This window comes from Melozone crissalis, unplaced genomic scaffold (genome assembly GCF_028551555.1).
Source record: "Melozone crissalis strain CALT ecotype California unplaced genomic scaffold, PUWL_Pcris_2 ptg000013l_1, whole genome shotgun sequence".
Taxonomy (NCBI): domain Eukaryota; kingdom Metazoa; phylum Chordata; class Aves; order Passeriformes; family Passerellidae; genus Melozone; species Melozone crissalis.
In genome coordinates, this window is record NW_026535791.1 from 11836434 (window position 1) to 11858019 (window position 21586).

The 21586-nt window shown below is 43.3% G+C and overlaps 1 protein-coding gene across 1 annotated transcript in view; it reads left to right on the top strand.

Annotated features, from left to right (window-relative positions):
- Positions 1-8397, top strand: part of ATP7B (ATPase copper transporting beta) — a 30091-nt gene extending 21694 nt beyond the window's left edge. The window contains exons 15-21 of the mRNA XM_054272208.1: positions 350-548; positions 1727-1873; positions 2941-3083; positions 4942-5145; positions 5256-5373; positions 6136-6238; positions 8133-8397. Of these exons, the coding sequence (XP_054128183.1) occupies positions 350-548; positions 1727-1873; positions 2941-3083; positions 4942-5145; positions 5256-5373; positions 6136-6238; positions 8133-8397 (1179 nt within the window). The remainder of the gene's footprint in view (positions 1-349; positions 549-1726; positions 1874-2940; positions 3084-4941; positions 5146-5255; positions 5374-6135; positions 6239-8132) is intronic.
- Positions 8398-21586: the final 13189 nt, after the last annotated feature.

Genomic DNA, 21586 nt, shown 5'->3' on the forward strand with positions numbered 1-21586 from the left:
TAATGTTGAAATATTTCTTTTTCATTCCTAGTCTTGGCTGAAGTAATGAACCACCAATCTAATTTTTTCATCCTTGAACTACCAGAAAAAGCTGTTCTTTGTGGTTTGCTGCTGCTAGGGCTGAGACCTGGCTGTGATCTGTATGGCTGCCCCTTTCTAGAAGTCTAAGCCACAGCACACCCAGAGCATAATTATTTTTAGTTCTGTGCTACTGATACTCCAGGCTGGTTTTCAGTTGGTCAGTCATTGCCAAGGGGAGGAATGAGGCTTCTTTTTGGCAAGAGTTATCTAATGTTTGTACCCCACATGGGCAGCACAGATTAATGATGGCCTCTTGTTACATCTTCAGGAGCTTGGCACTGGGAGCCTGGGATACTGCACCGACTTCCAGGCAGTCCCAGGCTGTGGTATCAGCTGCAAGGTCGGAGGAGTTGAGGCCGTCCTTGGCACAGCTGAGGAAGCTCCCAATAAGCTGGATGCCAACAGGAGTGGGGACAGCAGTGCTCCTCTGGGAGATAATGGAGTTATCCCACTCTTGGAACCACAAGGTAAGTGATTATCTGTCCTTGCTGCCCCTGTGCCAGCTGCAATGTGGGGGAGAATGAACCAACAGCACCGACACCTACCAGGCTATGTACAAGAGAAAGGTGGACATGGGACAGAAGAAGGCAAAGAACAGGAGGGACGAAAATGTGCTTTAACGAAAATTGAAGCTCTCTCCACAACTCTTGATCTCTCTCTGCAATTCAGAAAGTTAATTGAGAATTAGGTACAATGATTGGTACTTGAAAATTCCATATAATACGTGGACAATAAGGCATATCCAGCAATATTCCTTTTGGACAGAAGAATGGTCCAACAGACAGCAAAGTTTGCATTATCTTCCCATTTAAACCAGTTGCTTTTAACATATACTATCTTACTGCAACTTTTTACATCCTACTCTTTAGTTCCATATTAACTTGGACCTTTTGTCTCCTATTCATACACCTCTCAAGGCACTTAATTAAAAAAAAAAAACAAAACTCAAACCTATTCAGCAGATGCAAAACAAAATGTGCTATATCTGAAAACTTATTTTATTGCCTGATAATTTTGATTAGGCCAATAAAATTCAGGTTTGTTTCAGATTCTCTGGATGCCACTTTGCTATTTTGTAGTGTAGGAGAGAAAGAAAAGGTATTTTAAGCCTTCCTTAAGGAGCTCATCAGTTCTCTTCAGAAGGCTGTAGTGCTCTTGACCTTTTTGAGAAAGCTCTTAGAAGAATTAAATAGAATAAGAACTTCAATCGTCAGAACTGTGCCTTTTGTGAATGGTGCTAATGTACTGTTTTCTCACCTGCTTATATGGTTCTTGTGAAGTTGGATTGGATTCATAATGAGGTGCATTGTTTGTTAGAACTACACTACTTTTTTCTTGTCAGAAATAGCTTTTATATTTGAAAGTCATTAGTTGTGAGAACAAAGCAGGATGGCATTAACTAAATGTGTGTACTGTGCTTATTCAGAGAAACAATGCCAGCTGACAAAGGCAAACACGAGCAAGTGCTTCCATTAAGTCCATGACACAGTTTTGTGTGTAAAGAGGCACAGATTGAATCTTGAAAGAGAAAACTTTTATCAGACTGTCTTCAGGCAGTGCCTCTGCCTAATTTGTCTTCCTCAAACATCTCTGCTTGTATACATGGCTTTGAGATGCTCATTTTTCTTTTTGTCTGTGCACAAAGGTCCATCAGCTTCTCAGAAATACTCGGTTTTGATCGGAAATCGTGAGTGGATGCGACGCAATGGCTTGAATATTGCAAATGATGTAAATGATGCAATGACAAACCATGAAATGAAAGGACAGACTGCCATACTAGTGGCTATAGATGGTAACTGCTCTTCCTTTGAGTGACTTAGCAAATATGAGTCAATCCTACTGCAGAACAGATGAAAACAATCTGAAGCAGTTGATCACTGGCTTATTGTCAAGAAGCTACTAATCTTTTAGTGCAGAACTGCTTATGTACTGTGAAGTATCAAAGTGTTCTTAAAAGAAGCTTTTACCACAGAACAGTGTTTATAAGGTTTTATTCTGTAGGTTTTAATTTAAGAATTAATTTCTGTACCCACTATTGTCTAGGATCATTGTTCAAACAAGCAGTGCCAGTATGGTGCCTTGTCGAATTCTTAATTTACATCAGTTAAGGATCATGGACGAACCTATCACATCACTGGTTTCAAAACATACATAAATAAACATGCATGAATAAACATGGTGATTCATTAGATCAGTCAAGTGAGTTTTGCCAGTGGGGTTCTGTTCTTTACCATGCAAAAAGAGATCCCAGACAATACCTTGATATGAGAAATGATTACAATGGTGATAGATTGCTAGTGCATCTGTGATCTTGAAATGAGGCTAATGGTTCATTTACTGAACAAATATTCTTGGTGCCCCTAGAGAGCAGTTTTGAAAGGCATTTGCTTGTAAAGGAAGTATGGATGCACCTTTGAGCCAATGTACTGGAAGGCAGATGCAAGACTTCTCAATGAAAGTAATTAATTCTAGTAGAGATTCCACCCTGAAAGACTGGGAGACATAAAACCAGACTCTGTATGCTTCCTCTTGGAGGAGTGGCTTTAACATCTGACCCGAGCACAAATACCAACACTTTCTCTGACCAACTATCATATTTGTCCATGCCATAAAACATAGAAGTCAGGCTTGTTTAAAAGCTACTTTCCTCCTCATCTTCCTGATCCCTAAATATCTGAAACAGGCAAATGATAAGAAGAAGAGACCGTCAGTGAGAGAGCTGCAGACACAAGTGTCAATCTTGCTCAGAATGTGTTATTTCACAGGCTGCCACAGTGGGATGGAAGGGGAGCTCTGTTCTCTTGGCGCCACTTTGCCTCCCACAGCTCTCTCTGACGGAGGATGTTTCCATTGGTGCAGGTGCGTTGTGTGGAATGATTGCCATAGCAGACACTGTCAAGCAGGAGGCAGCCCTTGCTGTGCACACGCTGCAGAGCATGGGAATAGACGTGGTGCTCATAACCGGGGACAACAGGAAAACTGCAAAAGCCATTGCTACTCAGGTATCTGCTTCTCTGTGGTTCAAAAAGCTACATGATGAGGTTCTACAACTCCTGTTTGCCCCAGTGAATTTGAAGCAGGAGCTTCAGTTTCCCTGAAACTGTGGTTTCCCTGGATATATTAAATGAAGACAATTTTTTCCTGAACTGGACTGAAAATCAGGTCAAGTGCTATGGCACAGTAGAGAGGGCAGTGGCTATGTTAAGATCCCACAGTAGACATGCAGTCAGTACTTCTCCAGAGTAATGGAGTTTCTTGCAGTAATTGGTTGCTGGACTGAAGCCTCCTGTTTCCCTTCACTGAAAGGCAGGCCTGTTTGGTTAGCGATGGGGGAAAGTTTCTTGAATATCCAGTCCTGGTCACAGTTAGGCAATCCACAGGGTGGATTTGTCATTATCTTAAAGGATAACATAACAATATAAATTATTGTGAAGAAGCATAGCAGTCTAAAGGAAGTTGGGCTCATATTTTTCCCCATGGCAAACTATAAATGAAAAGTCAGATTCTTACTCTACCTTGCTATGTTTTCACCCTCTCAATCTTCCTTTCCCTCTTTCCCTTTGCATTGGTCTACTTCTAACCTCTTACCATGTGCTGCTTTGCTTTCCTCAGGTATCCCACCACAAAGCTGACTCAGCCACCACTGTGCTATGCATGCTCTTCTGTGCTCTGAGGTCTGTTTTGTTTCTCCATGTGATGCTTTAATCCTCCTCCTTCTGGCTTTTACACTTTTGCTTTTGTGTTCAGTTATGATAAAGTGCTTTCCCACCCAATTTTCTTCATCAAAGGAAAAAAGTTTTCAGAAACAAACTTGAATTTATGGTTCTAGGAACACAGATGAATATTTTGAACAAGCTTATTTTGTGTCAACCTACATTTTCATTGAATTTTTGGAACATTCTTTCCAATAGAAAGAAATGGCAATCAGTTTTAAAAACGTTATAAAATGTTACTTTTAAAAAGGCTTAAAGAGAGCTCCTATCTTCTGTGGTGAGAAGCTGCTTCTGCCTGGTGAGGCAGCCAAACAAAGGGCATCATCCCAGCACTATTTAATATACTCATCTGTTTTTCAACTACAACAGTAGAGCCATTGCTAGCAACTCCACACAAGTTACATGTGGATGGGTAGACGCATTTAGCCAGCCATTTGCTTCATTTTTATAATCTCCCTGAGACCTGCACATACTTCTTGTCTCTGTGTTTCCTCTGCTGTAACTGCTTGATCATACATGGTTCGTGTGTTGCATTATCTGCTTGAAGGCTCCGCAGAGGGATTTGCACAGCCTGGATTGATGGGCTGAGGCCAGTGGTGTGAGGTTCAAAAAGGTGAATTATCAAGTCCTGCACTTGGGTCACAACAGCCCCTGCAGCCCTGCAGGCTGGGGGCAGAGGGGCTGAAAAGCTGCTCAGCAGAAAAGGACCTGAGGGTGCTGCTTGACAGCAGCTGAACATGATCCAGCTGTGCCCAGGTGGGTAAGAAGGCCAATGGCATCCTGGCCTGGATCAGCAATAGTGTGGCCAGCAGGACCAAGGGAAGTGGTGGAGTCACCACTCCTGAAGGTATTTCACAGACAAATCTTTATTGCTGGGGCAGTGGAGCTCCAGAAGCCATGCAGGGCTTGATGTGAAGGGCAGAGTATGGTTTGCCAGCATCTCTGCAGTAGGAGGGTGCTGTTATCAATCCTGTTCTTATGCCAAAGGTGTGTTGCTCTTCAGTTTTCTGTGTAGCCTGCAAATGTTGACTTCACCAGAATCAGTTTGGTTGATATTCCTGTTTGCCCCTTCACCTAGAACACCAAATGGCTCTTCTTTCCAGCATGAAGCATGTCACCAACATGGGCTGTCTTTCTTTGTATGTAGGTTGGGATCAAAAAAGTCTTTGCAGAGGTTCTTCCTTCTCACAAGGTTGCAAAGGTCCAGGAGCTCCAAAATGGAAAGAAGAAGGTTGCAATGGTTGGTGATGGAGTCAACGATTCCCCTGCACTAGCCAAGGCCGATGTTGGAATTGCAATTGGAACGGGCACCGATGTTGCCATTGAAGCTGCAGATGTTGTTCTTATCCGAGTGAGCACCACAGTTTTGGCCTGTCCGCTTTTATCACTCACGCTTCTCATTTTGGTTTAGTTTTCTGAAGACTGCATGTGGAAAACTTTCAGTGCTCTTCTGTCTTGCAGAATGACTTGCTGGATGTAGCTGCCAGTATTCACTTATCCAAGAGAACAGTTCGAAGAATACGAATAAATCTGATCCTTGCCTTAATTTATAATCTGCTTGGAATACCCATAGCAGCAGGTATGTGACTTCAAGAGCTCAGCTTGTCAGACAGCAGCACAGTTGGTCTCTGTGGTGCCTCTTACAGGATTTGCTTACCTGCTCAAGGAACCAAAACCAGGTTCCTAGATTATTTAAAACTTGGTAGGAGGAGGGTGAAATTGATACACAATACATTTTTTTTTTTTTTGCTTGCCTCTAAGGAAGAAATACTTCTAGATGAAATTAAAACTGTGCTCTTACTTTATATAGTGGTACTTGGGGATTAGTTCCTGTATATTCAAACCTAGCTCTAATCAGATGTGCCATCTTACTTTTGGGTGCTCCCTCTTTTATTTGCCCTGAATCAACATATTCTCTCCTACTGCTTGTAGTCTTTATGCCTCTGTCAGACATTTTCTCATGCTCTAAATTCCTACTTAAAACTTACTTCAAGTATTCCTTGTTTTGTTTATGAGTAACTTCTCCCTCCTTTTCCTGTACTACTGCCACGTCTTTCTGTTGCCTTTGCTGTGTTTCATATGTGCAGAATACCTGGAAAGGACAAATAGTCTTGCCCTGTGGCTGCAGTCTTGTGCCTGTATGGGTGCAAAGGTCATCCCTTGCAATGGAAGGGACATGTTTAGTAATGAGTGAGTAAATACATATAATGATCTAGTTGTGTTTCTGGAGGTCTCAGCAGTTGTGTTGTAGACCTGCTGACCTGTTCTGTGCTGTGCAGGGGTGGAAATGCCTGTGCTGGGATGAGCAGCTCTGGCTCATGTCCATGTGTTTTTTTCCTAGGTGTGTTCATGCCTGTTGGTCTCGTGCTTCAGCCTTGGATGGGGTCAGCTGCAATGGCAGCTTCTTCTGTGTCTGTCCTGCTGTCCTCACTGCAGCTGAAATGGCAAGTTGTCTTGTGTTTATCAGCTGGGGAGCTGTGGCAGTACTGAGGCTGGGGCTCAAGTGAGACACCCTTTGGGCTTTCTACATCAGGAAGTCCATTAGCTTGGGATTGCTCTGTCTGATCCTTGGCTCCAAAAGAGACAGGTGTCACTATTATGAACTTACCTGGACTAAGACAGTATGCAGTGTGCTTTAACTAGCAGCTAAAAGTGTGACTGGATGTCACCTGGGACCATGTGGTGGACATCTAGTTCAATACCAAGTAAAGTAATGATCAGGAGGTTCTGCTGTGAATATCAAATGAACAGCTAGTTGGAAAGATAATTCTCCATAATGTAACAATAGATTTTTGAAAAAAAATATTTGTGCCTGTTTGGTTTTTATTTTTGTCTATTTAAGTTAGCCAGAGAGAAACAGGGAAGCAGTGTATTTATTCTTTTGCACCTTGCTGCAGATAAGGCATCTCTCTTTATTCTTTTGGAAGCAAACCAGTTTCTGATCTACGAGAAGATTTTTCAAGTTCTATTCATTTTAATGCTACATTTTTTAGGTACCCTTTTTGGCAGTTACAGAGGACCTCTTCTTCTTAACAGCATAGAAAGCAAACACCTTTCAAGAATAAGACTTTTTATGGTGTCTAAAATTGATTCAAACCTTCACATATTTTTACTGTAGCTGGGGTCTCCTGTATGTTACAGTATAGTACAGTACAGTATAGTATAAACTAATGTTCCAAATATGGGAAATCTGCTCCTACATCATGTTTCTAGTCCTGCAAATGCTCAATGAGATCACAATATAAATACAAATGACATACATACATGTCTGTTTGCAGAGTCAGCCCTACCCCTACAGGATTTTCATCCTAAAAGGTTTCAGTGTATCCAAAGGATGAGAAATTTCTATAACAGGATTCCTTAATGCTCCTATTTCTTTTGACCTTGTGCCAATTTCATTAAGTGTAACACACCATTTTAGGTAGATATTGAGAACCCCCTAAAAATATTTGGCTTCAGACTTATGGAAGCTCTCTTACAGTATACATTTTAGGACAATAACCTTTCTTGAAGCCTCAGATGAGGTGAATAGAACTTCAGGTTCCAAGGAACACAATGGTGCATATATGTATGTGAAGCAGACCACACCTACTTGCCATTTCTGGGATTTGATTTAGTATGCATTAAATCAGAAAGTGGTTTTTGTGTCATTGAGTCCATTTATCTGCAATTGTCTTAGAAGGTATAGAACATTCTAATAATTCAGCAGACTCATGATGTTTATTAAAGAACCTCACTTGGAGAGTCCCTCTCTTTTATTATTTAAATGTTTTAAAGCCATATGACGAGTACTCTTAGCTATATAACACTGTGCCTGAAGTGCATGGAATCATAGAATCATCTGGGTTGGAAAAGACCTTTAAGGTCATGAAGTCCAACCTTTAACCTGGCACCACCAAGTCAACCACTAAACCATGTCCCTAAATGCAACAGAAGAGTGCTCAATCAGTGGTATGTGGTCTTGAATGACTGAAAACTCAGATCAGAAACATCTTGAGGAGTGTTCTGCATTTCCCCATCATCCTCCCCTATCCTTCTGTGCTTGTCTTGGCTTGAGAGAATTGGCAGGCTCAAAATTCAAGTAGTAATAAAAATTACTATTCTGTAACTGATTTTTGAGACCCTTACACCTCTTGGTACCATACATTTTAAATTAATCGTGAGCTATTAGATAGGAAATTTAATTAAAACATATATAATTAATCTATAAAGTTATTTTTTCTATATAAACACTTTCAATACATTTAGGTTATCAGGAGTTTCTGATTTGTTCCAGTGCCAGATGCTTCTACACATTGACCTCTTGTTGTAAATACTTTTTCTCTTTCTCTTTCTCAGTTACAAGAAGCCAGACACAGAAAGTTACGAGGCACAAGCTCAAGGCCGCATGAAGCCACTCACTCCTTCTCAAATCAGCGTTCACATTGGAATGGACGATAGGAGGAGGGACTCTTCCAAACCATCTCCTTGGGACCAGACAAGCCAAGTGTCCCTCTCCTCCTTGGCTTCAGACAGGCTGCCCAGACGCAATGGCTTCATCGAGGAGGAAGGAGGCAAGTGGTCATTGCTCATAAACGGGGCGGATGAGGAGCAGTACATCTGAAGCTCTGGACACTTCGTACTGGGGGAAATGTTCCTTCTCCCCAGCCAGGGGAGGCACTGACTTATTTCATCAGCAGCTTCAGTGCTGTAAGTGAAGTATTCCTTTAGCTTGTGAGACAATTGAAACTCAGCTCAGCGTTGGGTTCTATGGATTGTGGATTTTTTTCAGGTCACCAGTTATTTCTAGTTATGGAAATAATCTGTGCCACTGGAATGAACTGGCTTGTTTGCACACAGCATTTAGTGAAATAAAATGTAAAATTTTAATTTGCAGAGTCTGAAAGAGTTTCTCTGTGACTCTTTGCTAGGAACCAAATTTCATACTTTTCACTCTTTCAAAATTCATTACTTCAACACCACATGAAGCAAGGGTTTTTTCAGAGCTGCCAAATATTAATTTGTGTCTAAATGAAATTAGCAATGGCAGAAAGAACTCTATGGTCAGAATATGAATTTTTACACAGAACTGTAACTAATCATGTCACTGTTAAGAACACTTTTGTATTTAGGATTCATGGAATCTCCTGGGACCAAAAATGCTTTGTTATCTCACCTGCTTCAGCTCTCTGAAAGGTCTTTATCAAAGATTTTCACTGCTTTGAGGTATTGCATCCTTTTGATACACATTTCTACTGCTCTCTTTGATTTTCTCTTTTGATCCATATGAGCCCCTTTCCCCTTTTTCTTGCACAAGAGATCTTCTATGAGTTATCATTAAGTTTACAGATATTCCTGTTTGGGACAAACTCCTTTAAGTCACCAGGAACCTTTCCATTCCAATTGAAATCCATAAAGACAGAACAGTTCCTGGTCCCAGTTATCCAAGATACCTTCCTGGACCCCAGGGAGCTCCTCAGAGTTGGGCAGTTGTCTGTCTCTTTCCTCTGACAGAGTGAAGAATTTATGCCAGTGTGAGCAAAGGTGGTATTTACCTTGGCATGACTGAGCAGAACTAGCACTGGTGTGACTCCAGTGTAGCTGAACAGAGTGAGATTATTGCATAACTTAACCCCAGCTTGCTGGTTGCTTAAAATGCAGCTAAAAGTTTAAATTATAAAGGTGGAAAAATGGCCTTAAAGTGGCCTTCTATTTGCCATCATATGAATAAATGACAGGACCTGAACTAAGAAAATTTGTAATTTAAATTTGTATTTATTTTTTGCATTGGTTTCAGTTCCCCTCTTTACTTCAATGGGAAATCAAAGTACTGGACACCCGTTTTTTTGCTTTAACATCTTTACCAAAGCTTGCAGTAACTTCATCCCTGTGGATGTCAGATTCACCCCTTAACATTTTTTAGAGTCAGGACAGTAGGAATCAACAGCTTTGGTGCACAGGATGCAGTTCCAGAGCACTGTGTTGTCCAGCTGCGGGACTCTGATGTAAGCAGAGTTTTATAGTCAAATTTAGAAACTGAAAGAAGAAGAAATACTTTGCTAAACAACATGAAATAATTACTTCTTTTCATTGATTGAAATATAGAGCTGTTTCTAACACGGGTTCAAATCCTGCTTCTCCTAATGTAAAAATGAAAAACAAGTCAGAGAGAAAAAGAATTGTTCTTAAAACATTGGATGAGTCTTCCTATTTTCTCAGCACTGTCTTAAATATCATTACAAATCAGTTTTAAAACTCTCTATAAGTAGAGATTACTTTCACAGCACACACACTTTTCAAACATGCCTTAGGTGCATGTCCCCGTGGGAAAGAGGGTCTGAAATTTTACTATTCTGTATTTTCTTACCACTCCTTACAGTAAAAATGTGCTTTGGTTTTTTAAAAAAGAAATTAAACAGATGACTGTGTGTCTTTTTTTTTCTTTTTTTTTCTTTAATTGAGGGGTTCAGAATAAAAAGGGAATAAAGAGAGATTGTTGGATTGCAGGGTATATATGCACAAGGTTTTGTGACTGCTTTGTGATCTTTTTTAGGCAGGATATTTAGGAGGGAAAAAGAGGCAGTGTTGTTTCATGTTGAGACAGGTGAGGTTGCAAATATGTTAAAGGGTGGAAATAGGATTCAAAATCATCTTGGGGAATTGGACAGAACCAGGAAACTTTGCAAACAGAACAGAGAGGAATTAAAGGCCAACATAGCTGGAAAAGGTCAGGTAGTTGTCTGGCATTCATTTTGTCACCCATTCTAACAACACAGTGATCCTGCAAAATGGAGATAAACATAGAGAGGTATAAAGATTGAATCACCCATATGACAAAATACCTCATTCTGTTCTGCTCTGGAGAGGCATCAGCTGAAATAGGAGGTCTAGTTTTATACGTCATGCTTGTCAGGAAAAAACAGTTCAGAGAAGAGCAATGCGATTCAACAGAAATCTAGAAAACGTGAGAATGTAAGTATATGAGAATGAGAAATAGAAGAAGATTGATGGAGTTTGCGTAATTTTGCTTACAGAATACCATAAGGAAATACAAGTGTCAAGATAGAAAGAGAACAATTTGTTCCTTTCATCTTTTCAGTGTCTTTTATGTTCATGGTGAATAGAACAAGAAAATAATAGGCTTATTTAACCAAAGAATATTTAGATTAGTCACTAGGGAGGAACAATGTAACAGGAAAGATTGTGTAGCACTGGAAGATGTTTCAGAGAGGGTCTCTTCAGATGGCAATCACGCACATATTTGGTGATAATGTGTTACTCAGAGGTGAATCCTCCCATGGGGCAGGCAGCTGCCCTACACCAGCTCCTGACCTTCTCCCCAGATGGGCTTTCTCTTATTTCTGTGAAAGTAGTATGAACCAAAAATTATTGGAGTAGAGGACTGACCACACTATCCTGTTTTCAAGAAGTGCTGAAGAACCTGACTTATTTCATACTTGAAATGAACTGGAAAAGTTTTGCTCATTATATTTGCATAATGTCTTAGGCTTTAAATGGCTCTGAAACTTGCATAAATCATGAAATCATAGAATGGTTTGGCTTGAAATGGTCCTTAGAATTCATCTAGCCCAACTCTCCAGCTCTCCAGGGACACCTCCCACTAGACTGGGTTATTCAGAGCTCCATCCAAGCTGTCTTTGAACAGGGATGGGGGCATCCACAACTTCTCTGGGCAGCCTGTGCCATGCCTCACCACCCTCACAGTAAAGAATTTAATCCTAATATTTAATGTAAACCTACCCTCTGTCAGTTTGAAGCAATTCCCCCTTGTCTAATCACTACATGCCCTCATGCCCTTGTCAAAAGTCCTTCTCCAGCTCTCTCATAGCCCCATTTAGGCCCTGGAAGGAGCTCTAAGGTCTCCTTGGAGCCCTCTTGTCTCCAGGCTGAACAGCCCCAACTCTCTCAGCCTGCCTTCATGGCAGAGGCTCTGCAGCCCTTGAGGAGCTTCATGCCCTCCTCTGTAGCTGTTCCAGCAGGTCCATGTCCTCCTTGTGCTGGGGGCCCCAGAGCTGGAAGCAGCACTCCAGGAGGGGTCTCAGAGTGGAGCAGAGTGGCAGAATTCCCTTTCCCCTGCTGGCCATTCCAGCCCAGGATACGGTTGGCTTCCTGAGCTGCAAGCACACATTGCTGGGTCATGTTAAACTTCTTGTCAGCCAACACCACCAAGGCAAAAATGTCTATGAGAAAGTTAGAACAGTTATACATACTCAAGAAAAATAAATAGAGGTGACAGTCCTAACACTTGTGATCATGTGCTCTTGTTAAACTTGATCTCCTGATGCACATCCACTCTCACTGCGGGGGGGTGTATGAGGTATGAGGTGGAGCTCAGTGTTTGCATGTCTGCATGCAATGTAATTGCAAACTGTCCTTGTCCCCACCGGGCCCAGGGCCTGCAGCCCCAGCAGGGTGAGGTCCTGCCCGGCGCTGCTGCCTGTGCTGGCCCTGCAGCAAAAGAGCTGCAGGAAGGTGCCTGAGAGGATGGACTCGTGGACTCCCTAAACTCAGTGCCCGAGGTGCTCAGCAGTGTGCCACACTTGTCCTCTTTCCTAGGACTGAGTATTTTGATGGATAATACAGTATGGAGCAACTTTTCAAATCCCAGTTTTGTTCTTCGGTGTCTGCATTGTGCGTGCTCTCCCAGCACGACTCAGTTGCTGCCTCTCTGTTGGTAAGTGTTGATACATCTGATGATTTACAGGGGACATCCAGTTATTTTGCTCTGGGAAAACTTTGTGAGTCTTTTGTTGTAACTTTTAAATTCTTTTTTAATGAACACAGAAGACATCAAATGAATCAGATCTTTGACTTCCATGTTATTTTTAGTGCAATATCTCAGGAATACTGTTGCCTGTTAAGTTTTTCAGGTGTTTTTCTTCTCTTGTTACAGCTTGCCACACAATTTTTGGTGCCCTAAGTTCACAGGAAAGAAATTATTCCATTTAATTTCCTCCTCCTTTCCCCTTTTTTTCAAGCAAATAAGCTGTCTGATTTCTATCTGAGCTGATTACAACCTTTCTCTGACTAAGTACTCGTTCAACAATTATATTTTCTCTAAATGCACTTGTGTGTGAAGAAAAAGAATGAGTAGGTGGTGAAATTATACAACGGTGTGCAGGGATGTGAAATCAGATAACACTGAAATGTTGGATTTAATTTCCTCTACTAAGATGCCAACAGCAAGCCTGTTGGTTTTTAGTGGGGAATGGTTTGAGAGTCACAACAAAAGAAGTGGTGAAGCACAAAACATCCTGCTCACATGTGAGTTCCAGACAGACACGGGCGCAGAGGGAGATAGATTAACTCCTCTCCTTGTCTCGAGTTGTAAGCACCAAGGCTTTGCAGGCAAGTACAGCCTGCCCACAGGCTCTCCGTGCAATGATCTGGTTTTCAGGACTGATTTACCTTCATGCTTAAAATGATGATTTCTGAAGTGTCCCCTCGTGCTCCAGGCGAAGGTGCAGGGATGTGGCAGGGGGAGGTGTGTGTTGTTTTCCCCCCAGGGGGAGGTGTGTGCCCAGGGAGGTGTGTGCTGGTCTGTGCTGAGCAGTTCTGTGCTCCGGGGGGAGGTTTGGGTCTGGGGCTGTGCCACTCAGCAGCCAGCACCTCACCTCGTGGGGCACCAGGAGATGTCACTGCATGTCCAGTACAAGCCACAGAAACCCCTTAATCTGCAAAGCATCTGAAGATCTGGTTACTAGCAAGGGGAAAAATATTAAGGGATAGTTTAATTCATGTTTAAAATTTTGGTCTGACAATATTATATAGTCCAGGAAGAGATTTTAGGCTAGTGTGTGTTTGCCTTGAACTCTGAATTGGTACTTTGATGCTTAAGTAAGTCTTGAGTTGCCCAGATGTGACTGCTGAAATAGCTTTCTTTTTCCTTTGACAAGCTGAGATGCAAGGAGAAAAGCCATGCTGCAGGAAGCCAAAGCAAGGTGCCAGCATCCTTGGGACAAACCTGCACCTTGTGGTGTGAGTTTGAACTCCCCAATTTAGGGCAGCTGAGGGGGCAAGACTGCTTGGTTGATGGGGTACTGTTTTAACTAGACCTTAGGGGAAATCACAGCAACCCTTGGCTTTCCTGCAGCATCAACCTCTGTGGGCTGAGGCACGTGTCACCCACGAGCAGGGTGCAGCAGGTTACACTCCGACAGCACTCACCTCCACCACACCCAGCTCACTCTGGCAGCACTGGCAAAATTTTACTCACCTGCCTGTGTGTTCCAGCCATGGAACAGTGCCAGTGTGCAGTGCCAGTCTCTGAGAGACTCTCCAGCATCCTCGAAGAAAGGGACCTTGCTTCCAAGGGTTAATTTTATTTTAAGATACCTCTGCATTGCAGTTGCAATTCTGAGTGGCTGGGAGCAACCTGCTGAACAGGACAGGCTCATTAAATACATACTGTCACTGATTTGTAAGAGAGTGCAGAGACAATATAATTACAGTAATTATGTCAGAATCTTACTGCAGAGTTGCCATTTGTGTTGGGAGTTTTATCCTCTCGCTACGGCAGGAGGATTTAAAAGCCTCATACATCTGCCAATATATTTGTGCCACAACTAACTTACTCAGAAGCTTTTGTTTGATTATTCTCTCTACAGATCACAGAGCTTTTTAAGTGTATCATCATCTTAGGGATGAACAAGAGGTAGGCAAGGCATTTGGGTAGTGTGCTGCTGTCTTCATGTCCATGGGAGAGGCAAATTTGGGCTGCAAAGAGGACCTGGCCAAGGCCACATTACAAAGGGAAAATTTCACATTGCAGCTCATAAAAAGCTGCTGGAAGGGTGGTTTGGGTGGAAGTTGTCTGTACTCACCTACCTCTGCTGATGCAGGTACCTACAGGTGGAAAAGGTAGGCTGAGAAAGACTGTGTGTAAGGTGAGCTGTAAGCTCCTCTCTGGACATGCTCCAGCACCTCAATGTCCTTCTTGTAGTGAGGGGCCCAGAACTGGACACAAAATTTGAGCTGTGCCCTCACCAGTGCCAAGTACAGGGGCACAATCCCTGCCCTGCTCCTGCTGGCCACACCATGGCTGATCCAGGCCAGGATGCCATTGGTCTTCTTGGCCACCTGGGCACACTCTGGCTCGTGTTCAGCTGCTGCTGACCAGCACCCCCAGGTCATTTTCTGCTGGGCATCTTTCCAGACACTCTGCCCCCAGCCTGTAGCCCTGCAAGGGGTTGTTGTGACCCAAGTGCAGGGTTGAGAGAAACTAGGACATAAAGGTTGCTTTTATAGGGAGGGGGAACCTGGATTTTCAGGCCACCAGGGCACTTTGCTGTAGGATCTCAGAAAGTGGAAGGCCTCAATCATTCAGAGGGATGCCAAGCTCTGACCAGCACTCACCACAGCCTACAGATGGGGACAGGAGCACCCCAAAACCTGCAAGTCCAAGGTAGGTTTCACACAGCACCTCTGCATTGAAAGTGATCAGGGCTCCTTTCCCCAAGGAAACCATTGACCAGTTATTAATGGTTACACCAACAACTTTACAAGCTTAAGTAGAAGGCAGGAAATGGAATTTGGCAGAAAGCTCTCTCTTCTGAACACACTAAGCTGTAGGAAAAGGTCCTCTTGCTTAAACAACAAGCAGATTGGACAAATATAAGCAGAAAAATAGGTATGCTCTCAAGAAGTTTTTAAAGTAACATGAAAAGCAACTTTGCTTGGAAAGTTTGGTTCCAGGATTTTAGGCCAGAGAGGGCAGGAGATGGGGGGAAAACAAGGCTGATCCCAAAGCAGCCTCACTATTTTCCTCCTTTGAAAAGTGTTGAATTCTGTGGAAAACACATCACTGATTTGTTAACACTGTCATTGCTGTTAATGTTGTTAAATAACTCCCTGTGCAGTTGTTAACTGTAAGCCCTATATGAGCCCTAAGATGAAGTTGCTTTACAGCAATAACACATCAAGCCACTTCCACAGGGAAAGCCTTAATTGCATTTTACACAGAGCTGAGCTAAGGCACAGGTGAAGTGACCTGAGTGAGGTCTGACCCCAGCAAAACAAGGGTGTTTTGCATTTCAGCTCTCTCTTCATCACAATCTTGCTTTGTTCTCCTGATTGCCTGGCTTGTTTGTAAAAAAAAAGGCAAAAGCCACCAATAAAATAAAAATTGAATTTCAGAAAACCAACTTCTAGCTTAATAATAACAAGTGAACAAAAACATAACTTGCCAACAGACAGATTATTGGTCTCTGATTCAGACATGTATGATTGTTTTCCCAACTTCATCTTCACCATCCCCATTCTCACCAGCTCTTCTGTCATGTTCAGCATCTTGTATGAGTGAGTCAGAAAAGAAACCTGCTGGAAATCCCTATAACAAGAGACCTGAAGAGTTATGAAAGGAGCAGATTTAGGGTTCTGCCAAGGTGAGTGTACTTGTGCATCACATTTACCCATCTGCACTGATGACAGCACTTCCTCTGCCTGCTGCTCTCATTCTGCTTGCTTCTTTATCAATCAAGTTACACATTTAGGAGTGGCAGTGGGTGTGATGAGGATCACAGCACCTACACCAGCATGAACACTCTCCCTGTTTAATTTACTGTGCTGTACACACACACATCCGGTGAACAGCCACAGTGTTTTTGCAATGCATGCACTGGCTTCAGCAAAAAAAAAAAAAATTAATACATAAGAATCAAAACCACCAGAGACAGAAATGGCTTTTTAAATTTTTCTTTGATCTGGTGAGTTGTTCAGACAGATGCTGAGGCACAAAGCAAGCCACTAGACTCCAAAACTTTTGTCTACCACTCACCTTGCCATCGATTCTCCAGTAGCTCTGTGTGATCAAGCAGTTCTCCCAGCCTCAGTTTATTGCTGCTCCTGCAGGTGGTTGTAGTGCCAAACCCATTAGACCCTCTCGTTTATTTAATCTGTGACCAGCCATGACAGCACAACTTACAGCCCTGCATGCCCCTGTGTACTTACACCTCTTTTTCTACCTGGGCTTAAAAAATATTAGGCAGTCCCTCTTGCACAGGTTTCTTTCCATTTTGCTTTTCTTTCCATCCTGTTTTCCTCACTAAACAAGTTATTTCAGACATTTTTCAAAAACCCCATTTTCATTCACTTCATTAATATTTTCAAGTTCTGGTTTAGACTTTCCCACTGTATGGAAGTCTTTAATCTTAGTATTAAAATACTAGTGCAGGATTTAAATGATCCTGTTTGCAGAATTAATGGAAAATTCAAGTGTGAGAAGTGACTGCAAAGGGCAGTATCTGTCTGGTTTTGTGAATAAGATGATACTGCTCTTAAACTGCTGGTAAATCTTTTTCATTGTTTCAGGAATGACCCAGCATCAATTTCCCTCTGGCTTCATTAGCATTTGGCTGAATCCTAGTTGCTTTTGAAAATAATTAATTGCAGAAAAACTATCTTTTTTAGTATTATTCAGCCCCAACTGTACTTACCACAAAAGCAATTACCAGGGAGCTGGGAAATGGTTTTCCACTCAGAAAGACTGGTTTGACTACAGGAAGAGCCAGGAATCAGAATTTCCCATGGCCTCAGAATGCATTTCAGCCATCCTGTCTCTCTGCCCACATCAGATATGCTGTTCCCACCATCACTGGTCCAGTGGCAAGGATCACGGGGCACCATGTTGGGAATATGCATTTCCTGTCACGTATGGGAATGCTCTGCTTGTTGCTGCCTCCAGAAGCTGGGAATTGGAAAGAGGTCACCTTTTCTCCATGTCACTTCATTGTGAAGAAAGTTTTGATGTGAAAGAGCAAAGTGCTGAGAGCACACAGTGATGGGAGCAGTGAGGTTCACAGAGCCACAGAATTGTTGAGGTTGAGAGGGACCTCTGGATGTCATCTGGGCCATTCTCCTGTGCTCAAGCAGGGCCACCTAGACCCAACTGCCCAGGACCATTTCCAGACAGCTTTTGAAAACTGGCAACCTATGTCAGTGCTTGGTGACCCCCACAGTGGCAGCTTCCTGATGTTCAGGGGGAAATTTCTGTGTTTCAGTTTGTGCCCAGGGCCTCTGGTCCTCACACTGGGCACCAATGGAAAGAGCCGGGCTGTGTCTTCGTTGCACCCACCCTTCCCTGTTTATACAGGTATTTATTGATGAGCTCTTCTCTTCTCTTCTCTTCTCTTCTCTTCTCTTCTCTTCTCTTCTCTTCTCTTCTCTCCTCTCCTCTCCTCTCCCTCTGAGCATTTCCTCATAGGAGAGGTGCACCACATCCTTCATCATCTTCATGGCCCTTTGTTGGAGTCTCTCTTGTACTGGGGAGTCCAGGACTGGACCCAGCACTGCAGGAGTGGCCCCACCAGAGGTGAGCAGAGGGGAAGGATCACCTCCCTCATTTGTTGGCAACACCTCTCCTAATGCAGCCAAGGACACCATTCACTTTCTCTGCCTTAAGTGCGCATTGCTGGGTTATGATCAACTTGGTGTCCCCCAGGACCCCCAGGTGCTTTTCTGCCAAGCTGCTTCCCAGATGGATATCCCTCAGCACGGACTGGGGATTGTTCTTCTCCAGGTGTGGGACTTTGCACTTCTTGTTGAACTTTATGGCCTACCTTCCAGCCCATTTCCCAGCCTTTGTGTTCTCCCTGGATGCCAGCACAACCCTCTGGTCTCTCAGCCACCTCTGCCCGTTTGTCATGACCAAACCTGCTGTGGGTGCACTCTGCCCCATCACCCAGGCGAGTGGTGACCTTAGCAGGGTCAGTTCAGTGACACAGACTTGGGGGTCTCAGGTCTTTCCAGCACACTCAGAGGACTCTCTTCTAGCAGAGACACTGCTTCCTGAAATCTTGGTGATCCTGAAGCTTAGCTGTATTAATATTCTCCAGATATTTTGTCAAACTCACTTAATAATAATAATAAAAGACAATGCTGATTACAACTTAATTAGAGAGATCCCTTTCTCCAGCTCCTTGTAGGCTGTAGCTGCTGTTTAAAAGCAGCAAGAGGGTTATTTTGTCTCTCACTGCTGTTTTCTTCTGGCTGTTTCTGGAGAATGAGAGGAGAGCCATACCATGGATGATCTCTACCACTGATTGCAGTTGCAGTGCTGGACATTTAGAGGCCGTGATTACAGCACAACAGAGTTGCTCAGTGAGTTAAATTGGCTGGGTGCATTTTCATTACCAACATTAATTGATAAACAAGGAGGACAGAATTACTGATGGCATCTAACACAAGAATTATTGGCATCAAATAGGTTATTTAGAACATATAATAAACCAAATAATGAGAATTTACTGGTGTCAGTGTCTGTTTCTTCCATGTGAACCCATAAATTTAGTTTGGCATTGCTGAGAGTGGGAATGCTTTTGCTGAGGCAGTAATAAATCTTAAGCTCCTGCAAGACTCTAATAAAAGCTCGTCTAGCAGTGCAGCAGTGAGAAACTGGGACTGCTGCATACCCAGGCTGCCCAGGAAGGCCCTGGGGCAGCCACCAGCAGGCTGCTGCTGCCAAGAATTTCTTGTATTTCTTGTGTTCACTGTCCTTGTGCAGCAGTGCTTCATGCCAGCTCTGGGACTGGTGTGGAAAGGTCAGAAAGAGCCCTTTGGAGCAGGCACACAGCAGTGCACAACAGAGCATGAGGCTGCATGGATGCTCCCTCCTCCACCTGCTTTGCCCTGGGGTTTTCTTTTTGTGGCTATACCTTGGAGCTGGTTGTGGTGTTGGTGCCCCTGGCAGAAATCATCCCTTAGCATGGGAGGATTTTCACAGAAATGTGACCTAAAAATCAGGCAGGACCTCTTTGATGGGTTTGCAGGTACTAAAATATTTCTATTCCCTTGGAAATGGCTGGCTGGCTGGCACTCAGCACAAAACCATGCAGAAGACCTTGGCTAAAGAGGAATTCAGGTTGCCTCTGGTTTAAACATTCAAACATGTTTAGGGCCACATACTCCAAACCTCTGAAGACTTGGAAAGGGCTAGCATTTAAAACTAAATTTCTGGAAATCAGGGAATGCTGACCACTTAAAGAAAGTGAATACTGTTCCTAAGAATGCAGCTAGCTTCTTTTGATGCCTCCTGAATTTTGTAGTAGTGGAGACTAGGAGCTTCATCTGTGCCCCTCAGGACTTTACAGATCTTTTTCATTTGTGTCTCCTCTCACCTCTTTTTCAGGCTGAGCTGTACAGGACCTGTCCCACATTTTCTGTTCCCTGGCTGCTTGCATTCACCATCTGCCCACCCATGACTCCCCCTTTGCCCTGGCTGGTGCTTTCCCCACTTCCTGGCCCCACTTTGCATCCTTGCAATGGGTGAGTTGATGAGATCTCAATTCACCCATTGAAAGGAGCCAAGTGCTGCCCTCCAACTCTCTCCTGTGGCTCCTTGGCCCCAGCTCCCTGCAGGGCTCAGCTCAGCCCTTCCAGACTCTTGTGGAAAAATGACATTTTTTCTTGAACAGCTCAGCACTGATCTCATAGGAACTGTGAACCCACTAAAATCTAGTTTTCACAGGTTTTCTTTCATAATGAAATTAAGGCAACTGGGTGCAATTATCATTGTCCTAAGGACAGTATGCCTTCAGGGATCCCAAGGAAGAAAACCAGCCCCATCCTAAGAACCTGTGAGTGAAATTATCCTGCAACCCTGAGCAGCATGTCCCTGCTAGGGGGCATGGTAAATGGGCAGAGTCATGAAAAAGATTTCTAGCTGCCATCACAAAGTCTTTAACACGGAAAGCAAAAAGAAATGTCTGTGCAGCCTCAGAATTGCTCTGGACCTGAAATAAAAACAGTAACTTGCCCTTTATTTTCCACACTGGTCATTATCTCCAGGTAGCTCAGGAAACCATCTTCATTCCTGCTGGAAAACATGTGAAAAAAATCACCAAGGCATTTTGAAACAACTACAAACGCCTACAAGGGTCTAAAAATACACAGCACTGACAATGCGTGCAGCAGCAGTTATTGTCCCTGTGCTTGAGGCTGCAAACTGATAATTTCACATGGCAGCATTAAACTGAGGAGTCCAGCATCCGTACCCAAAATACAAATCATTTTAGCAATGAAACTTTACATGTATTTGTCACCATTATTTGCTTTTCAGTGGGAAACTGGCACATGATGAGGAGGGTTGTGCTTGGCCAGGAAACCCACTTGGGTTTTCCTGGCCATGTCCTCTCCTTCCAGCCAGCCCCTCTGCCTTCTTTATTTCGGTGTGTTTTCTCTATTTCTCAAAGTGTCTAGCTGTAGGTTATACCATAATCTGCTGTTTGCCTCCAGGTTAGGCTGCCATGAACCAGGAAATCCCAAGTGGAGGGGGAAAGGCTTGGGGCTGAGCAGGGCTGGGCTGCTCTGACACAGGATTCAGTGTGAGGGCTGAGATCTTGAAATGACAATTAAGATCACATGGAGGACATCCCAGAAGGAGGAGAGTAAATTCCTTGTGTGCTCTGTAAGGCCAGTTAGGTATGGGGACCTGAGACAGAGCACCACATGCTGCTCCTTGCCAACCCCAAACGCCCCCAGCCAAGGATTTACATGAACTCCATGGTCCTCTCCACAGCTGGAGGTGCAGGAGGCAAATGTCTTTCCTCACTCAGGATCCAGAAAGCCATATTCTGGAGAGCAGGGCTGTTTAGAGGACTCTCCAGGAAAGCCATGAACCATGGCTTCTGAGAGTGCTGGAGTCAGCTGTCACCCTTGGACTGACAAAAGAAAACTTCAGGTGTTGAAAAACAGATTCAGTCTTGTGAAAAAGTTGTATTTTGAATCAATGGTAGTAAGTGGGCTGTTTAAATGGAAAATAAGGATATGCCATAACTAATGGTGCAAACACGAGCCAT